The following is a 26,626-nucleotide window of genomic DNA, read 5'->3' as shown; positions in this document are numbered from 1 at the left end:
GATTCCACATGTTCTAGTTCATTTATGGGATCCGGCTGGATTTTCCTGTAGCTGATGTGCAATGTTTTGCTAGCTATGTTTTGGGTGGGGAGGAAAGATCCTGTACATGTACAAATATTAGGGAAATAACTACCACAAGTCATAAAGTGTATGCCTTTTGGAAGTAGTTTGCTTAATGTATTTAGTTCAAAATGGCAGTAATAACTTGTCTCTGTTGTAGGGCCATTAATGGTGAACATAAAACTGCTGACTGAGATGTGGTGTTGTAATTGAAGAATGCTACTGAGTAGAAAACATGTGAAGGTTTTTTTTTTTTTTTTTTTTAAACAAAGCAAGCAGGAAATCTCAAGTTCAAGTGTATGTTTGGAACTGTTTTGAACCTGTGATGTAAGCCTCTAAGCATGCATTACTTTAGTAAGTAATACTAAAGGGAACAGCATCCTGTATTTCTTCCTACAGCACTAGGACATCCTTGCTCTGTTTCTTTGGTCAGATCCTCAAATCATGGGACTGCCTTATTTAGCATGTGATTTAGAGTTTTCTTTTCCAGAGTTTCTTTTTCTTTTTAGAGCTTTATGCTTTCCCAGTTTCCAAACTTCTAAGGGAAAAAATGTTCTCAAGTTGCTGTCTGAAACCTTGGAGGAATGGAAGCTTGTTTTAAAAGAGCAAAACCAGAATGAACTTTACCTTTCTTTCATCCCCATTACACTGTCATTAAAAAGCTGACATCTTCATGTGCTTCTTTGATTATAGCCATAGGGATTCTTAAGCTAAAGATCTAATGCTAAGTTGAAAGTGTTGTGGATTTCTTAATCCTTCCCATACAGAAAACCTGGCTAAATCAGTATGATTTGCCTTAAGACATGTTGCTTTCCTTTTGCAAGGCAATATTTGCATGTCTCCCTGACAAAGGATGCAGTCTAAGAAGAGCTAATAACTTTGGAGAGGTGTCTGCAGTGTTTAGCTTTAATTACCATCCTTCTTTGAACGATGTACATGAAAAGGGAGAGGTTCTCATGAGAGCTGGGTCTGCTTTTGGACCTATTGAAGCACACAAATTTTGTCTGTGGAGTGACATATAAGTATGAAAAACCTGTTTGTAAGACTATTCTAGTCTTGCTGGTCTTTCATCGAACTTTACATTGGATGCAATACCTTAGTGATAAATTTAATTCATATTCTTCATAGGCTAACCCGGGCATGTTTTCCCTCTTGGCTAAACCATGCTCAAATTGAAAATACTGAGAGGTTGCCACTTCTTCAGGTGATAGCAAATTACCACTTCTCTAAAGCATGTTTGAATGCCTATTGATTGTTTATGTGAGCTGCAAGAGCAGTTTATTTCCTCAGGTATCAACAAATTCGGCAAGAAACAAGCTGATTAGATGAGCATTTGGAAAGAAAGGGGCGGGCAGGGAAGAGGTGGAAGAACCAGTGAATTCCTCTAACCTGATAAACCGGTTGCAACCTTTTTTTTTTTAAAGAGAAACTTGTTCTGCAGCCTCCTCTTCACAAAGTGCTAGCAGAAAGTTTTCTTGGCTCTCCCTTTCCAGCTGTCACACCTTCATTTTGGGTAAATGACTTCTGAAATGTTTTTTTAATATACTTCTGAATTTTCAGACTGGAGGAAAAAAAGCCTAAAAACGCACGCTGATTTCTTTTTTTGTCTCGAGCTGTTAATCATAAGACAGATAAATACAACCCCCCAAAAATGTAAAATAGGGAAAAGGATGTTCAAATGTGTATTAGTGGTAATGCTGGGCTTTTTTCCTGGAGCAGAAAGCTAATTCTTACTGTTTTGTTACTTTTGTTACTGACTTAAGTTTCCCTAACTCAAGGGAAATAAGCAGCATGTAAATTATCTTTGGTCAAAGGCATTTCTTGAAACTGATCACAACCTGAATTTTATTTATTTATTGGGACTGTGGTTGGTCTTCCAGTCTGAGGTTGTTTGGTGACTATATCAGCCCAATATAACTCTTGGCAGAGTCTGTTTGGAGTTTTGGAGTCTGAGTTCTGAAGTTTTGGAGCAGGTGTTTGGCAAACCTTTGGCAAGTGTTGCTGAGCAGGCTGTTCTTTCCACAGCAAATATTTAGGGTGTAGTTTCACAAGATTTGGCTTCAGCAGCGAAGCCAGCTTCTTGCCCCTGCACCATGCTTTACCATTCTTTCTGTTGCCTCAGTAAAGTTCTTTGTGAGGCTGTGCTGTAAACAGGATCGCTGAAATGAGCAGGTAGGGTGGGAACTCAAGCTGCTTCGCTGTCCAAGCTCACGTCCCATGAAACTACACCCTTTGGTTGTGTTTTCATGATCCAACATGTTTGATGGTGATACCAGCTTAAAGTATTTCTGCCCCCACATCATGCTCTCAAGCTGCAGATGCAAAAAAAAACGGAAAGCTTTTCAGTAGCACCTTTCACTAAGGTGGTGCTTACATGGACCTCCCTCCCCTGCTTTCTGCCAATACAAAGGTTTTGGGGGCTGCACATTAAACTGGAGCAAGGCCCAGTGCTGAGTTCAAAAAGAGCTCTGGTCTGGAGCAGTTGTGTTTGATGTGCAGCGAGGCAGATTAGGTGGTTAGCTGCTGAGGGCAGCCGTGGCACCAAGGTGTGGACATGCACTGCGTTTGAAATGAGAGAAATGTTTTAAGGCAGCCTGGCTACCAAACAGCTTGTATTGTGAAACTGTGGCCTTGGTTTGGCACCAAGTAAGTGATGAGGATCCCCTGGCACACACAAGGTGGCCTTCAGGTTGTCAGGGCAGGTGAGACATAAACACCTCTTACAGGAGGGCTGAGAGGGCTGTGAGCTGTCTTATGCAGGGTTCTTATTATAAGCATCTAATAACTTCCCGTTTCCATTAATAAACCTAGCTTAACATTAGTTAAAATGTTTGATACCTAATATTGGATTATTGTCACCCTTTCTGGTAGGGAAGCAAGGGTGTGGTAACGCCTCCTATAACTGCAGGATGTTGCAATATGGAATTTTTCTGTTTAGCAATGAAAATGGGTGGCAAACTCTCACTAAAAGCTCTAGTTGTAATTCTGTTTATGATAGCATAGGATTTTTTTTTTTAACCATTACAAATCCTCTGTGCTACTCAGCTCCCCCTATGTAATGACACACATCTGTTCTCAAAAACTATAGAGTTAATACCAGAAACAGTCCCTCTGTTATATTATACATACTTATGTATAATATGAATGCATCTGTTTTGGGCAGCATTTATGTTCTGTTAGCTTTTATGGAAAAACAATATAACTGTAGTTTCTCTGAAGGCTGCAGTGCTTTCGTCAGAACTCCTTAAGTATTTATTTAAACCTTGCTTTGTTCCTGTATTTAGGTACATTTCTCTTTAAAATCACTAGAGAATTAAAGGCATTTGTCTAAAGCTGCATATGACTTTCTCTGAAAGCATAAAAATGTGGTATTCCCATTTATATGTGCTACTTCTTTCTCCTCTTAATTTTAAGGGAAGTACTATATTAATTAGAAGTGAATAATTTGGCCCAGTGGTTTGAGGATGAGCTGGAGTAGGCTTTTTATGGTAGTGGATGCTGCTGCTTCTTCCAGTGAAGTTAAAACATTAGCATGAAGTCTCTTACTAAGGCTGGATGGACTAGCATACGTAGAAAAATAAACGTTCCTATGACATGTTCAGAACAGCTTGAAAGCTTGAAATACCTGTCTTCATACAATGTGAGGTTGTGCAGTGTTTAAAGCTGTGTCGCTGACACATTGCAGTGTTCTCACTGCTATGCTGTTATACCTGAATACTTCAATTTCTCTTGAAATTGAACTTAAAATACTTTTTATATAAGTCACTGGAAGATGGTAAAACAAAGGGTAGAAGCCTTTTACTACAAAGATTGCTGCTGGTGAATACATGATCCTCAAAGTTTTTGAACTTTTTTCTTATGACTTGCTGTAAATAGCTGCTGGAAAAAGTCCCTGGAAACGTGTTAATGAAGTGTTTTGGGGGTTTCAAAAGTGGCTAAGCAATAATGAGGAATTATAATAATTATGAGGAATAAAGGATTTGGATTCTACCATTTTAATAATAAAAATGCATGCGATGCCTCCACCAGTTCTTACATGTTAGCAGGGAAGCAGTTTACAAAATTTGGTGCAGACACTGTGTTGCCTGCAAACCTTCATTGTTTCTCTCTTCCTTTGGTAACAATTAATGTGATTCTTGTCACAGTTTTTGAAAGGGCTGCACAGTTCTTGCATCAGTGCGTTGGTTTGCTCAGAGTTTTAAAAACAAACAAGAAAAACAAAACACCCTTAAGTTATATGCAGAAGGTCTTGCACAGGTAAGTGCTGCCCAGCGAGGACAACACCTCTGTCAACATGTTGCAGCACTTCTTTGCTGAACAGCCTGGTTTAAGAGTGACACACGGATGCTGACAGGAACTGATATTGCCAGCAAAGCAGTCTTGTGGCCAAAGCTATAAAAATGCTGATTGGAATTTGATTTATTTGTAACCAACAACTTAAATAATGGCAACCCTGTTTCATTTTATGCTTCCTGTGGTTAAAATTGGAACTTCCGTATCTTTCAGTTAGAAATATAGTAATGACTCTCTCCCCTACAATGGTATCTGTGGCATCCAAAGTTTATGAACATGAGTGGGTTTTCTATCCTTCAGTCTTTCTGGGGTACTGAACTTGTCTCTATTATCATTCTTACTGAGTTGAAACCAAAGCTAAGTAGTGGTGTTTTCGTTCTCTGGTTCTAATTCTAGAGAAATTTAAGCATGTTCTTTATTGTTTAAATGAATTGTATAGACGTTTGCAGTGTGTGAAAACAAATGTGTTTACATAAATTAAGACAAAATTACTTCCCTGACAAGTAACTCTGTTGCAGTGAATTCCACTAAAACTGAAGTAGAGCTAAGTTACGCAACCAGGAAAATAAAAGTGCAAAAAACATTGTGGAGGTTCTTCTTTGTAAGTAGATAATGTTGTGTGTTCCCGAATACCTAAAAGTTAGTTTAGGCGTCATTCGAGGTGAAGAGAATCACAAAACAGTGTATAATACATCAAATATCTTGAATGAAGTAACTATCAGACTGGGAGAAGATGCACAAGTTTGAGAACTGGAAAATATGTTACAGTTGCAAGAATGACTGAAACAATGAAAGAGTTTGGGAGTTTCCTTGCTTTTAGTGTGCTAGCCACTGTCACTCCTTACAGCACAAACTGTGACAGGATGAACTCTTGCTTATTGTAAAGCTCCTGAAAGGACACTAGGTAAATGTGCACGGCAGAAGAGAACTGCTGCTCCTGTGATATACTTACAGAAACAAAAGAAACTATGAATCACCTCCCACTCCTCCCTTCAAATATCAGACACAAAGAATTGATCACAAGGAACCGTGTGATTTGCTTTACTTCATATTCTGTGCAGCTCACATGATGCTTTGTCAGTCATAATGCTTTGAAAACAAGGCACTGCAGAAAAGAGAATGCAATTCTTTAAGAGGAAGCGACATCTAAATAATGCCCCTGATAGTGTTCTAGTTCTGTATTGGGCGGGTCTGAATCCCTTTGAAGGCCAAATGGAAGTTCTGATCCTACTCAGTAGTAGACTACTACAACTACAGATAATCATTTCACTTACTTTCATTTTTCCTTTTCTCAAACAACCAGTTCTTGATGTGTGGGGTTGCTACTCTAATCTGTGACTTCAAATTTCAGAGTTTAAAGGCAAGTTGGCCTAGGGATCCACTTCTTTTTATTTCCACGAAAGCATGTTGAACAAGAAAGGGAAAACTCAGAGCACTTTTATGAAAGCTTGACTTTTCTGCTGATATGTGTAAGCGTATGAGCAAGGATCACTTGGATTCCATTATAAGATAAGATGCTTACTGGATCTCAAGTCCATTCAGGGCGGTCCATGTTTATGGTATTTTACTGTATTCAGTTAAAGGAATGAGAGGGAATCTCATTCAAAGGAAACAGAAATGTGGATAGTATGTATACCGTCTTATAATTCCTGTTTCCATGGACATTACTGCAAAAACAACCTGAAAAACAAAACCAAACAAAAAAAGGGGAGTGAGGGAAGAAGCTTTAATTTTTAAGGCATTGGCAGTTCTCCTACAACTGGTTAAGCTTGCACTACAAACAATGAGGTAGTGTTGAGTAAATAGAGCGGTACCATGCATTACAGTCAATAGAGCCGGTGCTAAAGATCACATTGCTAATGAAAGTTTGTCCTTGAAACAGAGGTAAGAGGGAGTGGGGGAGGTATAGAACGCAGAGAGAACTCATGCTTAAACTAAGATTTTAGGAAATATTACAGTCAGAGTATATGAATTAAAACCTAGAGTTAGGAAAGTCTGTTCAACCTTTTATTTCAGGCTGCAGTAACTTGCTCTGGGAGTTGAACTGATAGCAAACAGCCAATGAGGAGTGTGAGGCCATTGTAGTCCTACTTGAAATATAGGTAAAAGGTTGACAGAATATGGATTTTTTTTGCAAATATTCAAAGTTTCCTGTAAGAGTTATCTTTCGTTTAAAGACAGACTTGTGAATAACCTACACAAACAAATGTTTGATCTGTAAGATATGCATCTTTTTTGCATGTTGTTTGTTTTCGCTGCCTAATGGCCTCTTTCTTATAGGTTAATTTAAACTTGAAAACTGCTTACTTTTTCTCAGTGTTTCCTTGTTATTCAGTTCCCTGACACATAATGCAGTAGTAAAGTAAGTGTAGAAACTGTGCAGTTCCTATACTGCAGGAATGGGCTTCTTTTGTCTCAAACAAGGCTAACTTCTAGTAGCTTGTTTGTGGAATTCCGTGCACATTTCAGCACTCTCTTATTAAAACAGATTGTGCTTTTGAAGATAAAAGCTGTGACCTGATTGCTGTGACATTTAGGTGGCCTGAACCATGGTCTTACTTTTTAGGCTTAATGCATTACCTGAATGAGATGCTGTAGATATGATAGCTGAAAAGCATGCAAATAATCTGGTGTTGCAAACTTCTATGTCAGAAATAATTAATCAAAAATGGTCATGAAATGCTGAAGTGGCACGGCTTTGGACAGATCTTTGTCTTGACAGAAGGTTAGGTTTTTGTATTCTTTCCAAGGAAAAACTAAAACTTTTCAGCAGCTGTTTCTGTTGTAGTAGAGAGACCAGGCCCAATTAAAATGACTCAAAGAAATACATGTAAATAATGGAGCAACTCCACACTTAACACACTTTGTTGTTACTCAAAACTATAATAGTGTTTCCTATGCTCTACAGACTGGCAATGGACAAAGCATGACAACCATTGCTTTGTTTATGTCTTTCATATTCTACCTGTTGCTGAACCATGCTTGGGGGAAAAAAAAGCTTTCACGTAGAAAATTAATGGTAGGTTAGCCTTATCTAAGCTGAATTTTCAGCCCCTTCATGTATGGGGGGGGGGGGGGGGGGCGGGGAAGACCTATTTTAAAGTACTCGTTGAATGGGAAGGATGTAATAAACTTGAGTACCTTCTGGTTTTCTCCCTTGAACCTTAACTGCCATTATAAGAACTATATATGAGCTGCACATCTCCCTTACCACTCTGTGGTGTCCAGTATGATGGCAATGAGGAGGACAGTTATTTCCTGAAATTTCAACTTCCCTGCACCAAAGCAAAAGATAAAAAATGGATATCTTCGAATAGCTTTAAAAATATAGATCCTGTCTTTTTCTGTTCTGGTTGTTTTGAAGATTTGTAATGTTCGGAATTTTATGGCAGAACTCCACAGTCCGATGATGTTTGAGACCGACTTGGCTATTTTTGTTGCTACCAAGCTTGTGCCATTTGTGGTTAACTAGTTTCTTTGTAAGATAAGAGTTTGTATCTATGCAGCCACCTAATGTAGACGAAATTGTTTTGAGAGAACATCAGAAGCAGCAGGATACGTGGTACCTGGCTTGCTCTTGAAGCTTTCTTCAGGAAAGGATATAAAATGACAAGATAGTAGGTAGTGAGAAGTGTTGTATCCTGTAGCTCCTTGAGATCAAGGTGAGCAAATCTGTTCTTACACATTCAAATTCCAAAGGTGGATGGAAACTCTGCTGGATTGGTCACGTGTAAATATAATGGACTATCTCAGGTACACTTACTGTGGCCATTCTGATTGATTACTCCGTTATTAAATGTAGTTTGAGTACCTTTATACTGTTGGTGATGTGTAACTTGACTGATCATACTGAGCACTGTTATGCCATCTTTGGCATGCTGGAAATGAAACCCATGCCTTTGTCCAGGGTAGTTTTAACTCACTAAGTAATCTCAGGCATTAGTGTTCAGCAGAGCAAAAAATTGCTTTTCTTTTAATAGAAGAAATCAAACTGGCAATATTGTTTTCTAGCATTTTTAGTGAGTGGGCCTGAGCTGCCTGTGTCACTTGCGCAAGTTTCCTCTGCAGAGAAATAAGCCAAGGCACAACTTCTTTTTTGTGTTTGAATAGTGTCTAAGTACAGTACCTTTTCCTATGTTTCTAGGGGAGGAGGGGAAAAAAAAATAAAGAAAAGAAAAACTTAGTGTAAGCCAACAAGCTCCAGTTTTTTTTTTTTTCTTCCAGCAGTTTCAGTACAAGGTCACCATGTATCCATTATCAGCCATGTGGAATAGCAGCTAACAGGTCAACAAAGGCAAGGGCTTACTATAGGATTCTCTGTTTAAAAAGTTACCTAGAACAATAAAGGGTTATCATACTTGTAAATACTGCTGAAATGCAGTCTACACACTTCCCCAGTAGTATTGACATGCTTTAAATTCCACCATTGCATGGGTAAGGCTGGCATTATCACCAGGATTTGAAGAATGAAGGAGCAGAAAACTGCCCATGGAGAGTATTGTAAATACATGTGAAACTCTTGAAGGTGTAGGATCTGAGGCACAATGTCGAGGTGAAATTATTTTCCAAAGTTGCCATTGTTTGGGTATGTTGTGTGTGTGTCCAAACTTTGTATACCAAACCAATGATTTGTTACTCTTGAAATTTCTTATGCCTGTAAGTTTAAGGGAGGCTTCAGGGCTGCTGGATATTTGTTTTTCAGTGGTGCTCCAATCTTGCTTTTGTTTGGTGGCAGAAAATTTCTTTTCATCAAATTTGGTTGCATCTCAGCCCTGCCCTCAAGACACACACAAACCTCCATGTATACACTATGGTGGCCTTAGTGCAGCTGTGGAATGGGCAATAGAAAGAGTGCAAAGAGATGGGAGAATCACAGAATGACTGCAGTTGGAAGGTACCTATGGATGGTTCCCAGTGCAACCCCTTAAAGCAGATGCAACTAGAGCAGGTTGCCCAGGGCCATGTCCAGTTGGGTCTTGCATATCTCCAGTGATGGAGACTCTGCAACTTCTCTGGGCAGCCTGTTTCAGTTTTCAGACACTTTCAATCCTTTTTTTCAGGAACAGCACCTCTGCAACTATATGCTTTTTTTTTTTTTTTTTTTGTCTGTTCTCTAGCAATGAATTGTAGAGGGCTGTCTGTAAAATCAGGCTCTGAGGCAAGACTTGAAATATCTTTGCCTGTTGAAGCAGAAGGTGTAGTAGAGCATCTTCAGAGCAGTGATGTGTGTTTTGGGTTGCCATCGGTGTTTTATGCTTCTCTTACTAGCAGAAAGACAGTTCATTGTTATATGGTCTGTGCTGCGAGTGAAGAACAATCCATGCCAAAGCCTAAAAGACAAATAAAAAGCTCTAATGTAATGACTTTCAGTAATGTGTAATAAGTAATGATTTTTTTTGGACATAAATGAATTTGGATATCAAACGTGGTGGTAAATAGTATGGCTTTAGTTGAGGCATTTTGGGATGCTTATTGCAAAGTGCCAGTATGTAGTCTTAATATGCAAAGCATGTGGTTTCTTTGCTAGGAGAGCTACAATTAGGAAGCAACTTGAATACCTTCAACTGACAATTCGTTGATGGCAAAGTAGGGAGGGTATGTGTGGAAGTGAACTTGTGCTTCTGGATTGAGAAAAATGCTTTGTGTTGTCGCTACTGAAGTTGTTTCTGTAAAAATGCTATATGTGTGTGAGTCTGGGGATTTTAGTGTTAATGGCATGTTTTGGTAGACAAATTCCATTTGAGAATCTGTCTGATAGACTGAACTGTAGTTCTCAGAATTCATTATACTAATAAAATGAAAATGCAACAATTTTCAGGACCTAAAGCGAAGCCTTGAGAGGTATCGTGAACTAAAATTTAGAAACATTATAACTTGATAAATTTAGACTGCCTGAATTATTAGACATGCAAACACAAAAGTTCAGCTGATCTGATTTTTATGTTATTACTTGTGTCACTCTGCATAATTCTGTACATAACCACATGCAGGTGCATACATCTGTATATAGGAGTCACCTATCTGTAATGGAGTCCTTGCTGTCCTACACTCCCTAGTAATTCATTGCTGGAGGAGGTCTCTTATGTAGGTAAAATAATTTGTTTGTGAAAGAGATCTAAAGTAGTTCTCTAGCTTCAGCTTTGCATAGAGATGCATGCTTATCAGAGTGGAAACTTATTCTTAATTCCTTCAAATGAATGGGGAGAGGGGTGTAACATGCTTAGCTAACTTTCCAGGTTTTAGCAAAAGGGAACAGCTCAAATGTGTGTACCTAAGATAGAAGTTTTTATTTCAAACAGTGTATTTTAAAAATCTGTGGATTATATCTTTGCTGTTTTTCTAGGACCATTGCATATTAGGCATGTGAATTTCTTAAGCTCCAGGGAGTATATTGGAATATATGAATTTAGGTGAGCCAAAATAACTTTTCTTCTAAGTAATTTCTGAAATTGTTCCTTTTAATAATGACCAAAAGATGTCACTCCTGCATAAGTTTTTTTTTTTTTTTTTTTTAATTATACATTTTTTCTAGCAAAGCAGCAGTTAATCTCCTCTACAAATAGAAAGCCCTGACAGTAGGATGTATGTGTGTATAAAAACAGGTCTGCATGCCTGTTTTGCAAAGGACTGATCTAGAAGACATGGTTACAGGTTTTTTTGACAGGCTTTATGCAGAATCACAAATGACCTGTTGGTCTCTGTCTTAATTTTTGCCTAGACCAGGTGTGATTTGCCTTCCCACAGTTAGCCAAAAGATGTCAAAACAAGCACTTTTTAAGAAGTTAATTTGGCAGAAACTTGATCTTGTATCCACGTGTAACCAAAATGTAACCTCTGGGTAATTCACTAGCATGCCTGTTGATATCACTGATCTGAACCCATGTCCCCACACAGCAAGCACCATGTAATACCTGTGTGGGGATATAGAGGCATGTCTAGCCTGAGCATGGCACAAAAGCTAAGCTACTTTCTGGAAGCTGTTTCTGTCCAGAGTTAAATTGCAAAGATTCCTTTAATTCTGAGGCTTTGTGAATGATTTTGTGTCTAGCCTGGTGCTGTTAGCTGTGACGGGTTAGCAGGGCTAACAGAAGCAAAACAGAGAAACTTTTGTGCCTTATTAACAGAGGATCCAGTTCTGAAGAAGCACTAGGAGCAGGTCAGATGAGTAAGAAGCAGCCAAATTTTCTGTTATTTCTCAGAGGTGAACGAAAGAGAGAACCCCCCAGGGTATCTTGGGTTCAGATACAGCTTAGCTGACAGCATGGCAGGGTTCTGCAGCTGCCTGCTCCCTGCTTCACTGCCATGCCAGCCACAGTGCAGAGGCAGCGGCCTTTCTCAAGGATGAGAGCTATTTTTAGTTAGGGAAATGGGAATATCCAAATAGCCAGTGGTTTATTTTAGTGCTTCGTGCATCATAGCTATTGAAAGAGCTTACTGAGGAATCTTAAAGTTTCCCTGCCATCCCCAGCTTTGTTCAGTTAAGGCTACACGGAGAAGGGGGCCGTGTCGTTTCAGCCACTGGGGATTCATTTGCAGAAAACACAGCAGCTTGTGCTGGCTTTCCTCCAGCTTTGCTGCTGGCGAAACATGTCTCTTTGCTCTCTTTGTACTCTCAGCTACAAGCCCCAAATCCTGTAGAGCCAGTTTTTCAGACAGTGCTCTGACTCTCTCCTTCCCTCTCTCCACCTTTTCCCTAAGAACTGTTTTAGCTTTCAGGGAGGTAAACGTACAGAGCAGCCTGCTCAATTCTTTCTTCTTTGTTCAGTTTGTAATCTGTGTGGTGAATTATTGAACGTGTTCCTTTAAACGTGGAATGATTCATCAGAGCCCTAGCAGAGGCTGACCTGCTGGAATAAGCAGCACAGGGTGATGCCTCTGCACTGTGGCTCTTGCAAGCTAAATGAGAGCTGGCTGCAAGATGCAAAGAGTGGTAATTAACGCTGTATAACTCAGTTCCTATGAAATGACTAGATTAACAGGAGCCATAGGGTGTGTGAGCTTGGTGGAGGAAGCCTTAAGGTGGGGCAGCTTTGCATGCTAAAGTGGGGCAGCTCTATGGAGAACAGTATGAAGGTGAATGACGGGAGGTAAATAGCTGAGATGGGTTTTATTAGTGGAGTTAAGGAGACTTGGATGGAATTTATAAAGTGACAGACTTGTGGACAGGTTGCTGAATGTGTGAGACAGAAAACTGTAATGTAAATCTGGCACTGGTCTTAACTTGTCCTGAGCTTGCTATATGTTGGTGTATGACTGTTCTGGGTTGCCTTTTGAGGTGCTGCCTTGTATTTATGGTGGGGGAAAAAAAAAAAAAAAAGCTGAAGATGGCTTTTCAGCAGGAACTTGTAATCACTGAAGTTACATTTTAACACAGCTTTATGAATGCATGTGCACTGGTTGCTTTAACTCCTTCTGAACATATGTGATAGGCTGTACATGTATCTGCTGCCTGAAAGCCTTAGAGGTCTGGTGTAACCTATAGTAACGAGAGCTGGTCTCCAGCTATGCTTTTATACTTAACCTTTCCAGAATTAAAGACATCTCATGTAGATGAAAGAAGCCAGTTCAGACTAATCTGAAAAATCTCTCGTTCCTCCATGGCAGAGTTATGCCTGCTATTTTGCCTCGTGCTTTTTTCCTAGGTGAATTTTCCCTTTCACAATCCTCTGCCTCTTTCCTCTACATGGTTAACCTGTGTGATAGTGAGGCTGGTTTGGATGGGAAGGGTTGCTCGTGACTCCTAACTATTCTTCCCACACTCCTTTTGGCCTATTTTGAGGAGCACACCCCAAAGTTTGGAAAAGATTATTTTCAAAATAGAAGTTTCTAAATAAGCATTCAGCAAGGCCTGCTAGTCCTACAGCATTTTTATCTGGGGCACTCTAAAATGTTAACATCTACTAATAAGAGATGATTGTTTACACAAGTAGATTGTCCCATATTAGGAGTTTGCAATGTTGAAATTTATCACTAACACTTGTTACATATGCAGTGCAAATAATCTGGCTCAGTTAAAAATAAAAACAACTGCTGCCTCATGTTTTTTTTTAAACTTAGTACACCTCGATTATTTGGTTTATCTGTGTACTTGTGTAATGTTACGCTTGATGTCTTCTCACCAGGGGCTTCTGAAAATAGTTGTGCTGTATACCTGTCTTTTCAGCTGTACATTGTATGGGAAATGATCTGAAGAAAATAATGTGAATATTTCAGTGCAGCAGTCTTGATTTTTTTTTTTTTTGCCAGTTTATCTGATGCCATTTGGCCTGAGCACTGCCTCTCTTGTTCAAACATTTTTTTCTACTTTTGTTTTCTAATTTGAAGGCTTTTCGAACTACAGTTGTTATGCTGTACAAATCAAATGAGGCTGCATGCATTTCCTGCTTCTCTCAAAATGTGTATGGGGGATTTCTTCTTGCATCTTATTAAAACAGATCTCTAATTGCACTTTTGTTATGTGGGCTCTTCCACATCTTCAGAAGCACAGGGTACAAAGTTGAAGGTTTGTGGAGTGTTTTATTACTGCTCATCAGTAAGGATCTGCTTCCTTTTGGCAAGAATCCCTGTACACCTTTGGGAGGCTAATTAATGCCTATTCCTATTTCCAATCCCTTCTTACAAATATTTGCTTTTTATTGTGCCCAGAAGTTAAAGCATGAAGGTGTTGCATTTAGTAAAAAGAGTTCTCCTCCTGTCTGTTATGGTGAGAATATTTGTTGCTGCTCTGTGACTGTGGCAGGCCCTGTAACTGCTTTTCTGAAGTGGTTCATGTGGAATTTTCTTCTTTTTGTGGTGTTTACACATCAGCTGAGGTATTTGGAGCACTCTCAGATCTCAATTTTCTGTTTTTTTTTTTTTTTTTTTTTTTTTAAATTATTCCTAAACAATGACTTGCTTTATGGCCTCAGGTTCTCCAAGCCTTCAGCTTGTGGTAGGAACCTGAAGTAGCAACTGGGAGGAAACTGGCTTTCTGAATCTGCAAGAATGAGAAAATATAAATATACGTATATAATTATTTATTTTGGTGGGTTTGTGTGCTTTGATAGAGTGCAAAGAACTGCATTAAAAAGGATCGGGGAATATTTCACCCTTTTAAAAGTATCAAATACCTTCTGTTTCTATATAAAATGAAGTTTAATATAGTTTAATGTAATATGTATGCAAATTAAGCAACTCGCACAAGTTGCTGATGGAAGTGCCTCTCCTTATTCAGTGTTGCCCCCTCAGTTCTCTGTCTAGGGGGATTTAGGGACCACTACTACAGCATTACCCCAAGTGGCAGTGGAATGCTGTTAGCCTAAAGAAGGGCCAGAATTGGATTTGAGCAGTTACTTTGAATTAAAGCCTGGGTAGTCTTGTCTCTACTGCTAATCCATGTCCAATACAACATTGCTCCCTTGTGAACCTTACCTTTGGGACATAAATGCTACAAGAGTCGTTCAGAGTTAAAGCTGTGTAGCTGTGGGAGCAGGTCATTAGGATGTTGCCTCTCTAAGCAGAGAATGTAACATGTTGCATGTGTTGATACTGGGGGAAAAAAACAAAACAAACTCTATTTTTCCTCATATACAGGTTAAAAGGTAGAAATATATCTTTGGATTTGCAAATTTGTTCTAATTTGTTACGAGGAGACGAGGGGAGGTTATTTTTCAGTGGATGTCTACTGCATCATGTTGTTAATTGTTGCTTTGTTTGTGATCAGATGCTTTCCTGGGAGGGAGTAGCATCAAGAGAGAAGCTTAGAATAATTATATTTGTCTCCTTGAAAGTTAGCTAACAAGTTGCTATTTACTGATTTGAAAAGTGTAGCTACTGTACTGTATTAGTGTTAAATTCTCTGCTTATAATAGTCAACTGCTATGGGCTAATAAAAGACTAGAAACTGTTGTCCAAGGATGGAAAACAACTTTGGGCAAGATACAGGTGGAGCCCTTTTCTCTTGAGAATTAACCTGTTGGGGATTATCTATCCTACAGGCAGGGAATAACTTTGTTTTAGCTAATGTTAGTAATGCTGTATCTCTGCAAAGACTTTCATTTTCCTAGATCTGACTTCATTATAATTTCACTTTTGAAGGCATCAGACCACAATTTGTTTGGCTTTTCTTGACATAAAGCTTCCAAAACATTAGTAAATGCAGATGGGTAGGTGTTTTTTTTCCTTTTAGAAGTAGAAATCAAAATGAAATTTTAAGGACAGAACTGAAGTGAAAGGTGGCATAGGTGAAGAAAGACTATTGCACAATCGGTACTGTGGTTTATCTTGAAACGTTGTGTGTTTTTTATTTAAAATATTTCACAGCATTTTTTAGTAATTACTTCAGATTTTGAACCTTGCCATTACAATACCGTTGCCTTTCATACAAACTCATAATTCTGCCATTCTGTCCTAGTTCTTTTTGCCATACTGCTGGTCATCTTATATTTTATTCTGCAAAAGCATACCATTTCTGTGCCTGCCTTTTATCAGAAGCCCACATCTGTTATGAAGTGTCAATTTTTTCTCTTTACTAATTTTTTTTTAAATGGTAAATGTTCATTTTATGGCTTATGTGTATTAGTCAGTCAAATGTTTTTTTCTTCTCTAGTTTATTCAGCTGGTATCCAGTGATTTGAAAGTACTTGGAAGGAGTTCTTACACGCTCTGCAGTGATGGCCAGTTACTCATTCGACAAGTCCTCCACCCAGAAACATCTAAGAAGGTATGAGATCAGAACTGATGCAGAAGGAAGACGGTTTACCTGCATTTGAGATGAGCAACACAATTCAACCTTGGCAACTGTAGTGCTCCAAGAACAGCTCTGTGCTTCTAAGGGGTGTGAAAGGGAAGGCATCATCGGATATAGTCCCTGGCGATTGCTCTTGGAAGTCAGATGCAGTACTTGAGGACCCCCAAATAAGCATAATGAGGAAAATAAGGAAAGGCAGAATAAAGAACAACACAAGTTGTTTGAATTCAGTGTCACAGGGAAAAGGTCTAACCTCAGCAGAGGTGGTAGAGAAGTGCTGCTTTGTTTAGGCTTAACTTAAGTCATTGGTTCTGTGCAGAGCTATGGGTTTGTACCAAAACCTAAAATTGGTAGAAGCCACGTGTCAGTGTCCTGCAGAGAGTAAACATGCAATGACTTGCCCTGGAGAATGGCAGTTGTTTCCCATCTGCATTTATTCAGCAGGAAGCAGTACTACAGCTCGTTTGTTACTCCCATATGAAGCAGCAATTTCCTCTCAAGCCTGTCTTGCACAGGGAGAAGAATCTTGCCTTTGTGCAGGGTGGTGGCTCCCGAGTTAGCCTGCTTGGCAGGGTCTGGAGGAAACCTGCAGGAATGGGAGCTGCTGACATTTAAGGAGTTGACGGATCAACTGTATTTTTTTTTCTTTTCTATATAAGGGCGGTAGTCATGCTGAGTTTCTACAAATATTCATCTGGCATTTGGGTTGTGCTAAAATTTAGCTCTGTGGCTTTTAATAAAAGCAAATACTTATGTAGGGATGAAGCAAGAAAGAAAACAATGGTGTTTAGCATTCAAATGTGATAGTACTATTTTTTATTTGATTTTGTTTTTTAAATCGGGTCACATGCTGCCATCCTGCAATATGGGTTGTGGGTAACACTTTGTCCTTCCCACTTGAAAAAAATGGACTGAGACAAACAAAATAGAGCAACCCTATAATACCATGAAAGCAGTAATTTTGGAAGACTATGGAATTTGAGCTATTAAAAAGGAAAAAAAAAAAAACAAAAACAAAAAAAAAAACTGGTCTATCATAGACAGATGATGATGACATGTAACTTTGTAGTTCTTGAGATTGCCTCATTCAGTCCAAAAGCATTAATCAGAATTTAATTGAGGACCCCCAAATAATTTAAAAAATATTAATCAGAAGGAATGTATACAAAATCATTTTGCCTTCTTTGTAGAACTTCCTGCTATCAGACTGCTTCTATTCCTTTTATGATCTGCGCAAAGAATTTCACACATGCTACCCTAGTTCAGCCGCCGTGAAGGACCAGACTATCAAGACCATGGCAGAATGTATCCTTTTGCTGCAGCTTTTGCAACTGAAGCAGTTATGCTTATTTAGGTTTTACCCCTGTGATTGTTATGGGTTTTATTCTACTGAGCTATGATGTGAATTTTAAAAATCTCCTAGGTAAAACTGATCAAGTGAGTGTGTGTGGGGGGAGGGAGGGGTGCCTGTTTGTAATATTTTTCTATTTTGACTCTAATAATGAGAGCTAAACCATATGTAATAAATCCATTACAAAACAAGTGAAAAAAAAAAACACACAGCGTTTTTATTTATATTTGATCCTTAAAGGAAAGGCTTGGCTATCAGTGAGCTTCTTCAGGGTCAAGTAGCCTGCAAGTTTCCACTGTTTGCAGACAATTGTTCTCTGATCTAAACAAAACAAAACCCACCTCTACATCTAAATTTTAGGAGTATTGCTATGGCCCAGAATAATTTGGTTAAAGTTCAGTTATGTTTGAAGTGATAGGAACTTATTCTGTTTTTTTTTTTTTTTTTTTTTTTTAAACTGTTAAAGCTGAAATGATGGTAAGCTATCAATAGTTTTCAGAATGTTGACTGTTAAAGTGAATATTAACTAGTTTATGAGCAGAGTTACAAATGCCTAATGGTCACGTGTCCCTGCTAAGACCAGTGTGATTTGATTACCAATTCCATGTTAATAACAGGGAAGCCTTATGGCTTGTTTACAAATGATTGTGCAAGTCTGTTATTTTCTATAATCACCTATTTAGATCTAGGCTTAGGGACAGATGAAACAGAGGAGGACTTTGGCGTGTGGCAAGTGAAAACAATGGTGGCTATCATTTTCAGCATGCTCTCTGAAAGTTGCAGTAAGTGACCTGTTTATTCAGAATGTTGAAATTTTTCCTTTCTGTGTGAATCGACAGTGGTACTGTCATTCTTAAGTAATCTGTGACCCTGGTTATATTTCAATGTCCTGTTTTGTTGCAGATCACATATTTACTGAGCCTGAAACTGTGAAATACAAATATGAAACAGGTCCATGGTAAGTGCTGTTGTTACAGTTCATTACAACCAAAGCTGAGCTTTGTCTACATCAAGGAAAGATTCCAAATCCTTCCTTCCATCTCTGTGAAACTAGGTTGATTCCTGAGAACAATTACAGCATGTTTGGAGGTCTGGTGCAGACAGACCGTAGCTGGTATATTGAATGCTGTACGTTTGTCTGTCTTAAAAGTCACTGCAAGTAAAATGCTCTTTGCTCACTAGCTTCTGTTTTGAATGGCAGTGAGGCTGTCTTATCTTACCCAATGGTGAAGAAATATTTGTGAACTTTCCCTAAGTCAACAGGGGTAATGGCTGGCACACCCTAAATGGAGCTGAACTACATTACATGGTGCTTTTGAAGAGTTGTCTAATATGCTGAATTGCAGACTGTCTTACAAGGCTGTGGTTGAAGCAAATGATTTTTTTTTTTTAATTGTTTGGAGATCCTGCTTAAGGGATCTTTTTGTATTACACAAGTGGATCCCTTATGCTTCTGTGAAAGTCTTGATGTTAATTATTTGCTGTCTAGACAAAGTGTAGTTGGACATCTTTTTAAACAGATTCCTAGGTTTCTGCTTTGTGCAAGTGACAAAATGGAAGCTGTTGATTAGCAGACATGTTCCTTACCCAACTGCAGGTGTTTTGTCTTTTCAATGTGCTCATGAAAATGGGCGTGTCTCTACCCTATCTTGATCAGTATTACAGTTTAGGAGACACTTTGATTTTAAACAGATTTCTTGCTGAGAACTTGGTCTTTAGATGGATGGAAACTATTCCTTACATGAAGTAGATTTCTCATATTCTACAGAGATAAGCTCAGCTTTTCCATGTTTTTTTTCTTTTTTTTTTTTTTTTTTTTCTTCTAATCTAAATTGACTTTGGATTTTGGGAGACAAGAAACAGAATAGTTCTTTATTTTCAAATACATTTCAGGAACTGGAGACTTACACATCTGAAGCATAAGTAATGTATATTCATATTTAAGACTTCCTTGTAATCATCTGCATTAGATTAGATTAAATTTGGAAGTTCCTTATTTCTTCACTTTGAAACAACCTTCTTATTTTTCTTAAGGAACTGCTATGTGATGACAATACACTGCATCTTAGGTATTGTGTATATAAAGGAATTACCCCAGTTATTGTTCTTTACTGAAAGGAGTAGCAGAATTATAAGAGTCTCAACTACAAATATGCTCTGTTTTTTCAAGTTAAATGACTTGTAAATAGGAACTTGAAAATATAATGGAAAACCTAGATTAAAGCTTAATTTTGCTTTTTTTTTTTTTTTTTTTTTCTGTGCAGTAGTAAATCTGAAACAGTGGACAATGAGACAGTAATACGTGCCAGAGGTTTGCCATGGCAGTCTTCAGACCAAGATATTGCCCGATTTTTCAAAGGACTGAATATTGCTAAGTAAGAGAATAAGAATTTGTCTTGCCTTTATTGCTTGGTCTTTAACATCAAATGTGTTTAATATTTAGTGTGTGCATTCTCTCTCACACACATGCATGCACAAAAGTGCTTTCTTATATCTTTCCCACCTCCAGCACCTTCCCACCCCATGTTCATAACTGAATAGGTTTCACCAGCTTAACTGTGCGAGAAAGAATTGAGAATAAAGGCTCTCTGGCTCTTAGCCGTGCAAATCACAGTTCCTGGGTAAACTAAGGCTGGAGATGTGATGGCCTTACCTTACTTAAAAAATAAATAAATTTGTGTTAGAACCAATCAGTTGGATAGTAACATATTGAAAGATGATTCAAGCTTTGAGACTGTATCTGTCCCATGTTACTTTTAGGAAGATGTGCATGCAAAATACCGTACTACTTAGACAATGCTCTATCATACATACAATGACAACTGTACAAAAAGACCTCTATTATGCACTCCCACGCACCCTCCCCAGCTCCCCCAATTCAATCCTGCCAGCTTAGGAAAAATATATTCCTGTGTTTCTATTGTATGTTATTTCTAGCTTGCTAACATTGCATTTTAGGATGATATCAGCTCTTTTGATTCTTAGAACCTCAGATAAAAATTGATTTCTCTGTGAAATTTCTGTGTCAGAGAAGGTAGAAGATAATTGTTTTTGATCTACAAATGAGTAGACCAAGGCTTGGAGGGGTTTCAGAAGCCTGTTCTAAGTGGTTTGTTTGTTTGTTTGTTTTATACTAATATTTTCTAGAGTAATCTTGTTGCCTACTTGGAAGACTTAAAAGCCAAATAAATGTTGGAAGACTTAAAAGCCAAATAGATTCAGAAACTTCCAAGTGCTCTTCAGAAGAAATTTTCATTATTGTTTTCTGTGGGTGTGTGAAGTGATTCTAATGTAACATACCTGCCAATGTATATTCCAGGTATTCAATGCAGAGTAAATATGATTGATTTATTCCTGTAGGTGTATGAGGAAATTCAAACCTGAATCTGAGACGATAGGAAGGGGTTACAGAAATATGCCTGCATAGAAGTTGAGAAAGTGACAAGCAGCATGAGATCCAACATCTCACTTTTTATTTTATTGTGTTTATATTCCAGAGGTGGTGTGGCCCTTTGTCTGAATGCTCAAGGAAGGAGAAATGGTGAAGCATTAGTTCGGTTTGTCAATTCTGAACAGAGAGATTTGGCACTGGAAAGACATAAGCATCACATGGGTAGCAGATACATTGAGGTAAAAAGTAACGACTTGAAGCAAATCTTTGGAGAGCAAAGAGTATGGTTTTGAATGAGAACTGTGCATGCTCCTATATTGCTCTAAATAACAAAAATACTCATACATGAAATGGTTGAATATTGTAATTTTCATGTATGGATTTTTTTTTTCTTTAAGGTTTACAAAGCAACAGGGGAAGAATTCTTAAAAATTGCAGGAGGTAAGTGATGCTGGAGTTCAGTATAATTATTCAAGTTCATAGGCACATTCAAGTTCTGATACCTCTCTGTTGTGGTTTAACCCGGCTGGCAGATAAACACCACACAGCCATTCGCTCACCATCCCACCTCCCTCTCTGGGATAGGGGAGAGAAATGGGAAAGTGAAGCTTGTGAGTTGAGATAAAGACAGTTTATTAAGACAGAAAAATAATAATAATAACAGTGATGATAATAGTACTGCTACTAATAATGCGTACAAACAAGTGATGCACAATGCAATTACTCACCACCTGCTGACCGATGCCCAGCCTAACCCCGAGCAGTCTGCCCCCCCCCCCCCGGCTAGCCACCCCTATATATTGTTCAGTGGCATGCCATATGGTATGAAATACCCCTTTGGCCAGTTTGGGTCAGCTGTTCCGAGTCTGTCCCCTCCCAGCTCTTGCTGCACCCCCAGCCTGCCCGTTGGCAGGACAGAGTGAGAAGCTGAAACGTCCTTGGCTTGGTGTAAGCACTGCTCTGCAACAATTGAAACACCAGCATGTTATCAGCACTTTTCTCATCCTAAGCCAAAACATAGCACCCTACCAACTAATAGGAAGAAAATTAACTCTGTCCTAACTGAAACCAGGACACTGTCTTGGCTGAGGACACAATTAATGAAGTAGCTTTTCCTGTTTTGCTTTCTAAGAATCTTTGACCCTGTGAAGTTTTGGTTTCATGTGGTTGCATTTGAGCTGTGATGTTTGTAGGCTGGGCTTGGTGTTTGGGAGGAAGGGGAACCTTTGCAGCAGAAGTGTCTGTATACCTCACTAATCTCTTCTTTGTTCCAATTTCATTAAAATGTGTAAGACTTTAAGGGTAAGGGGGTCTCACTTCAAAATAAATTACTGCGAGTTAATATTGTCTCAGGTATTGTGTGTGTTTGTTACTAGCTACTTACCTCCTGTGTTGCTCCTTAATGCTTTTCTGTTCCTCTGTCATACGGAATTGGCTGACCGTATGTTAATATCTTCCTACCAGGTACCTCCAATGAAGTTGCCCAGTTTTTATCTAAAGAGAATCAAGTTATCATCCGGATGAGAGGCCTTCCATTCACTGCTACTCAGGAGGATGTGTTGGGGTTCCTGGGGCCAGAGTGCCCGGTCACAGGAGGGAAAGAGGGACTTCTCTTTGTCAAGTACCCAGATGGCAGGCCCACAGGAGATGCATTTGTATTGTTCTCCTGTGAAGAATATGCACAGAATGCACTTAAAAAACACAAAGAAATTCTTGGAAAACGTTACATTGAACTCTTCCGGAGCACAGCAGCAGAAGTCCAGCAGGTTGTAACTATTGGCTGTGAAACTCAAAAGAGTTAAATATTTATTTAAATGATCATACACCCATTGTAGACAGTCATGCAAGTTGTCTATATCAAAGATGTCAAGCTCCAGATAGGGCAACATGTGCTTACTGCTTGGCATGGAAAAGGGTACAGCATTGTTTCGTGTTTTTTTTTTTTTTTTTTTTTTTTTTCCATTTACTGCCACTTTTTTTAACATTCCCCAGATCATGAAGTAAAAACCATTGGATAATTTTCTTCCACTTAAAGATTGACTGAAATCTCAAAAATAATTCTAAAAATGTACCAGATTAATAGTATTTCAGTAATACTGATTTGAAGTCTGTAGTATTGTCTTTAAAATCTGTTTCCCGTGCACAGAATTTAACATGAAATTCTAATCTGGCTACATCAAAAGAGCTTTTCCTACAGTTCTTTTGTTGGACACTAAGAATTACTAGGATGTATCTGATATTTGGTGAAGGGAAGTGATATATCTCTCTTCCTAAGATAATGTATTTCATTTTTTTTCTCCTTTTCTTGACCAGTTCTTAATCATGATCATCTTCTTAAACTGGTAAACCACCGTTTCGTTTTGGCACCCGCAACTTGAATCTTTATAAAACATCACATACTAATTTTTTCTTTGTGACAGAATATTTCTATACTGATAATGCCAAAATCGTGGGAACCATTATGAGATTTCATCTGGCCTTTGCGTAAACATTGGCTATAAAGCTTGCATACAGTTACTGTTTGTTACTATCTGAAATGAGAAGCTTTTTCCATAAAAGTGATGGGGTATGGGAAAAAATATCCACATATGCAGACCTGCCATTTACCTATAGTACTGTTGCATGGAGAATACAACAGTCAAGAATCTGATAATGAATATTATGAAGACTAAGCAAAATGTCATGGTGAAACTTATTTTCTCCTCAATTTTGCTTTGCTGAAAAAATGAGGCAAAGTCCTCAAAGGAACAAAGCCACCGTGTTCACAGTGACCGGATCTTTGTTCTTGTTTTTGTTAGGGAGACCTGGATAAAACCCATGCTCCTTCAATATGTCATTACTTCTTCCTCTAGGTCAGTTTTCTAAGGTGACACCCTAGTTTTTTACTGCTTGAGCAAGAGATGCCTTTAATTCCCTAAGAATCAACTTGTTTGTGTAAAGACAGCTTTCATCTATTTAAATTAACACAAAGTGATTGCAATATTCTATACACAATGAGGGGAGATTTCTGGCCTGAAATGTGCTACAAGAATAGATTCTTGCAAAAAAGCTTCTATCAAGACAAACTCAATAGGCTTGATCGTTATTGACAATACTAAAACTTTATTATCTTTGCATTGGTGCCTCTTTCAGTGGAATGTGTTTATTTCTGATAATCACTGCCAAATATGTCTTTCAGCAATAAACCCCAACAGCAAGTTATGTTCCCTCTGTCACAAGGGGATGAGTCAAGAGAAAATAAAATGTTGAGACCAAGGTCTCCTGTAGCTTTTATTTTTTTTCTTTTTTCTTTTTTTTTTTTTCCAGAAGCCCTGTACTTCAGCATGATTGTTTTGATTAATTAAGGTGTTTGTTTATTAACCTATCAGGTCTATGAAAGAATTAGTCTTTTTACTTATTATTTATTTCAGATCTCAGTTCTTTTAAACTAGATGTTTTTAATTTACTGTAATTTAAGTATGAATTGTAAGTGACAAGACTGGTGTATTAGTGTGAATGTTGTTTTCAGATGTTCCTTTTGGGATATGCTAAAATGTACTGTAATCTGCTTTTAACTTTATTGTAATAAGTTTAGAAAGGTCTGCTATTAGTGTCTAGCAAATTAAATTTATCAGACTTTTTTCCTTCAGAGTCTGAAACTTTCAAATGCCCAACAGGAAACTGTCCACAGTAATCTGGTTCAAGAAGGCATTTTCTCTGATATTGGAAATGGATTTATTTAAACATATGAAATACTATTGTGAGAACTGATTTGTGCTCAACCAGATGATGTGTAAATCTCTATCAGTGTCTTTTTTTATTCCCTACAGGTACTCAATCGATACATGTCAACACCTCTTATTCCCACCCTCCCAACTCCCATCATTCCTGTCATACCCCCACCATACACAATTGCCACGGGTAGCATACGTGACTGTGTCCGGCTCAGAGGCCTTCCTTACACTGCTGGCATTGACGACATCCTGGAATTTATGGGAGATGCCACAGCTGATATCAAGCCCCATGGCGTTCACATGGTCCTTAATCAACAGGTAACAGCATTTTGCACAGGAGAGCTGACTTTCCAGTTACTGAACCAAATTAGAAGTCATGGTAGCTTATTTGCTATGCTTTAGGTCTTCCATAACCTTGACAAAATACTATCTTCTGCTTGACTTTTTCCTTTCTTCCTCAGCACTTCTCCCTACCTTCCCCGTACATGCTTGCTTTTCTTTCTATATCATCTGTATGCCTAAAATGGAGGAGGTTGAAGCCTGTGGCATGTTTTCTTTGACTAATAGCTTTGTCCTTGAGGCTGCCTTAAATATTCCCTTGTGTTTCAGTCAAATTCTGGAAATACACAAGATGGAAATCGCTCATGTAAGATGGCATATCTGCCCTGTTCAGGGTTTGTGCTCAATCACAGCTGTGTTCTATAAGCCCATTTGTGGAAAAATCTTTTTTTTTTTTTCTAACTTGATTAGAGACTTATCAGGGTTTAAAGGAAGCTGATAATTGAAGTTATGTTTTGGATATATTTTAATGATGTAACCATGAGAATTTCTTTTGTTCTTGTCATCTTGTGTTAAAAATATACTATTGGTCACAGAAACATTGAGGTATTATCCTTAAAGGAAACAAATGAGGGAGATCTACTACATCTCTACCCTCTGGAGATGCTTAAAATTCAAATGGAGAAGACCATGAGTGGTCTGATGTAACCTGAATGTGTTAGCTAGCTCTGCTTTGGTTTGGATAAGAGGCCTTCAAATTCTGTTTCCATACCAAATTATTCTACGTTTCCTTCTGGAAAAAGGAAGTAGTATTAAGTTAAGGGTGCTGGCTACACAAGTCTTGCCTTTGCTTCTAAAAATAATTGTTGACTTATGAGGAAGAACAATAATTTGCTTCTCTAAGAACAAAATCTTAATACTTTCTGTGTTTCTTGTGCTCTTGTTCTAATAACACTTTGATTTAAGATTTTTCTTTTTCATAGGGACGACCATCAGGTGATGCTTTTATCCAAATGAAATCTGCTGACAAAGCCTTTATGGTGGCTCAAAAATGTCACAAAAAAATGATGAAGGACCGTTATGTGGAAGTATTCCAGTGTTCGGGAGAGGAGATGAACTTTGTTTTAATGGGTGGCACTTTAAATCGTAGTGGCTTATCCCCACCGCCATGTAAGTTACCATGTAAGTCTGCAATTCTTCTGCTCTCTGCTGCTAAAGGCTGATATGTGGTAGGTGCTGAAGCTTTGTGGCCTTTCACCTTTTGACTTGGGTTTTGCCATGATCAATAATCATTCATCTGTATACATGCTGAGATTGGAATTGTTCCCTTTGGGCAATAATGGGACTGATTGGAGCCATTTTTATTGTATTTTCGGTGGTGAATAGAGGGCAGCAAGGCCTTGCCAGTGAAATTGTTGCACACTTTGCTTTTTATGGGTGAACTGTTCTTCTGAGCTCTGCAGTAGACTCGCCTGTAGTGAAACCTACTTGGAATTAGAGGCATTTTTAAAAGGGGGAGAAATTTTATATTCTAGCTGCCAATGAGTGCTCCTGCTATCTTGCCTTAGAGCATTGAGAAGGTACTCTTTGGGCTTATTTTTGAAGGAAAGCACCCACTGGGATGATATGCTAGTTGGGAGGATTTTTAGTTTTTCTATTTTTTTTTTTTTTTATTAAATTGTAGTGAACTTTATTATGGAACTATAATGGAACTTCGCTGTACCATTCTAATTAGTCTCACTACCAAATCACAAAACAGATAACAATGTGTATCTGCAAAATGGTAAAAAGCAGCCAAATATACTATTTAA

At 38.3% G+C, this 26,626-nt stretch overlaps 1 protein-coding gene across 4 annotated transcripts in view; it reads left to right on the top strand.

The window, feature by feature from the left end:
- ESRP2 (epithelial splicing regulatory protein 2) overlaps positions 1–26,626 on the top strand; it is a 45,763-nt gene that overhangs the window by 3,988 nt on the left and 15,149 nt on the right. For 2 of the 4 annotated variants that reach the window (XM_082770053.1, XM_082770055.1), the window contains exons 4-13: positions 15,941–16,054; positions 17,272–17,386; positions 18,116–18,214; positions 18,336–18,390; positions 19,697–19,807; positions 20,930–21,062; positions 21,222–21,264; positions 22,288–22,589; positions 24,633–24,854; positions 25,799–25,985. In XM_082770053.1, the coding sequence (XP_082626179.1) occupies positions 15,941–16,054; positions 17,272–17,386; positions 18,116–18,214; positions 18,336–18,390; positions 19,697–19,807; positions 20,930–21,062; positions 21,222–21,264; positions 22,288–22,589; positions 24,633–24,854; positions 25,799–25,985 (1,381 nt within the window). Of the gene's footprint in view, positions 1–15,940; positions 16,055–17,271; positions 17,387–18,115; positions 18,215–18,335; positions 18,391–19,696; positions 19,808–20,929; positions 21,063–21,221; positions 21,265–22,287; positions 22,590–24,632; positions 24,855–25,798; positions 25,998–26,626 lie in introns of all 4 variants that reach the window. The other 2 variants (XM_082770052.1, XM_082770054.1) reach the window with 1 other exon arrangement.

The sequence above is a fragment of the Aythya marila genome (genome assembly GCF_965140915.1).
Source record: "Aythya marila genome assembly, chromosome: 12".
Classification (NCBI taxonomy): Eukaryota; Metazoa; Chordata; class Aves; order Anseriformes; family Anatidae; genus Aythya; species Aythya marila.
The sequence above is the reverse complement of the archived record's forward strand: the minus strand, read 5'-3'. Positions and strand labels throughout refer to the sequence as shown.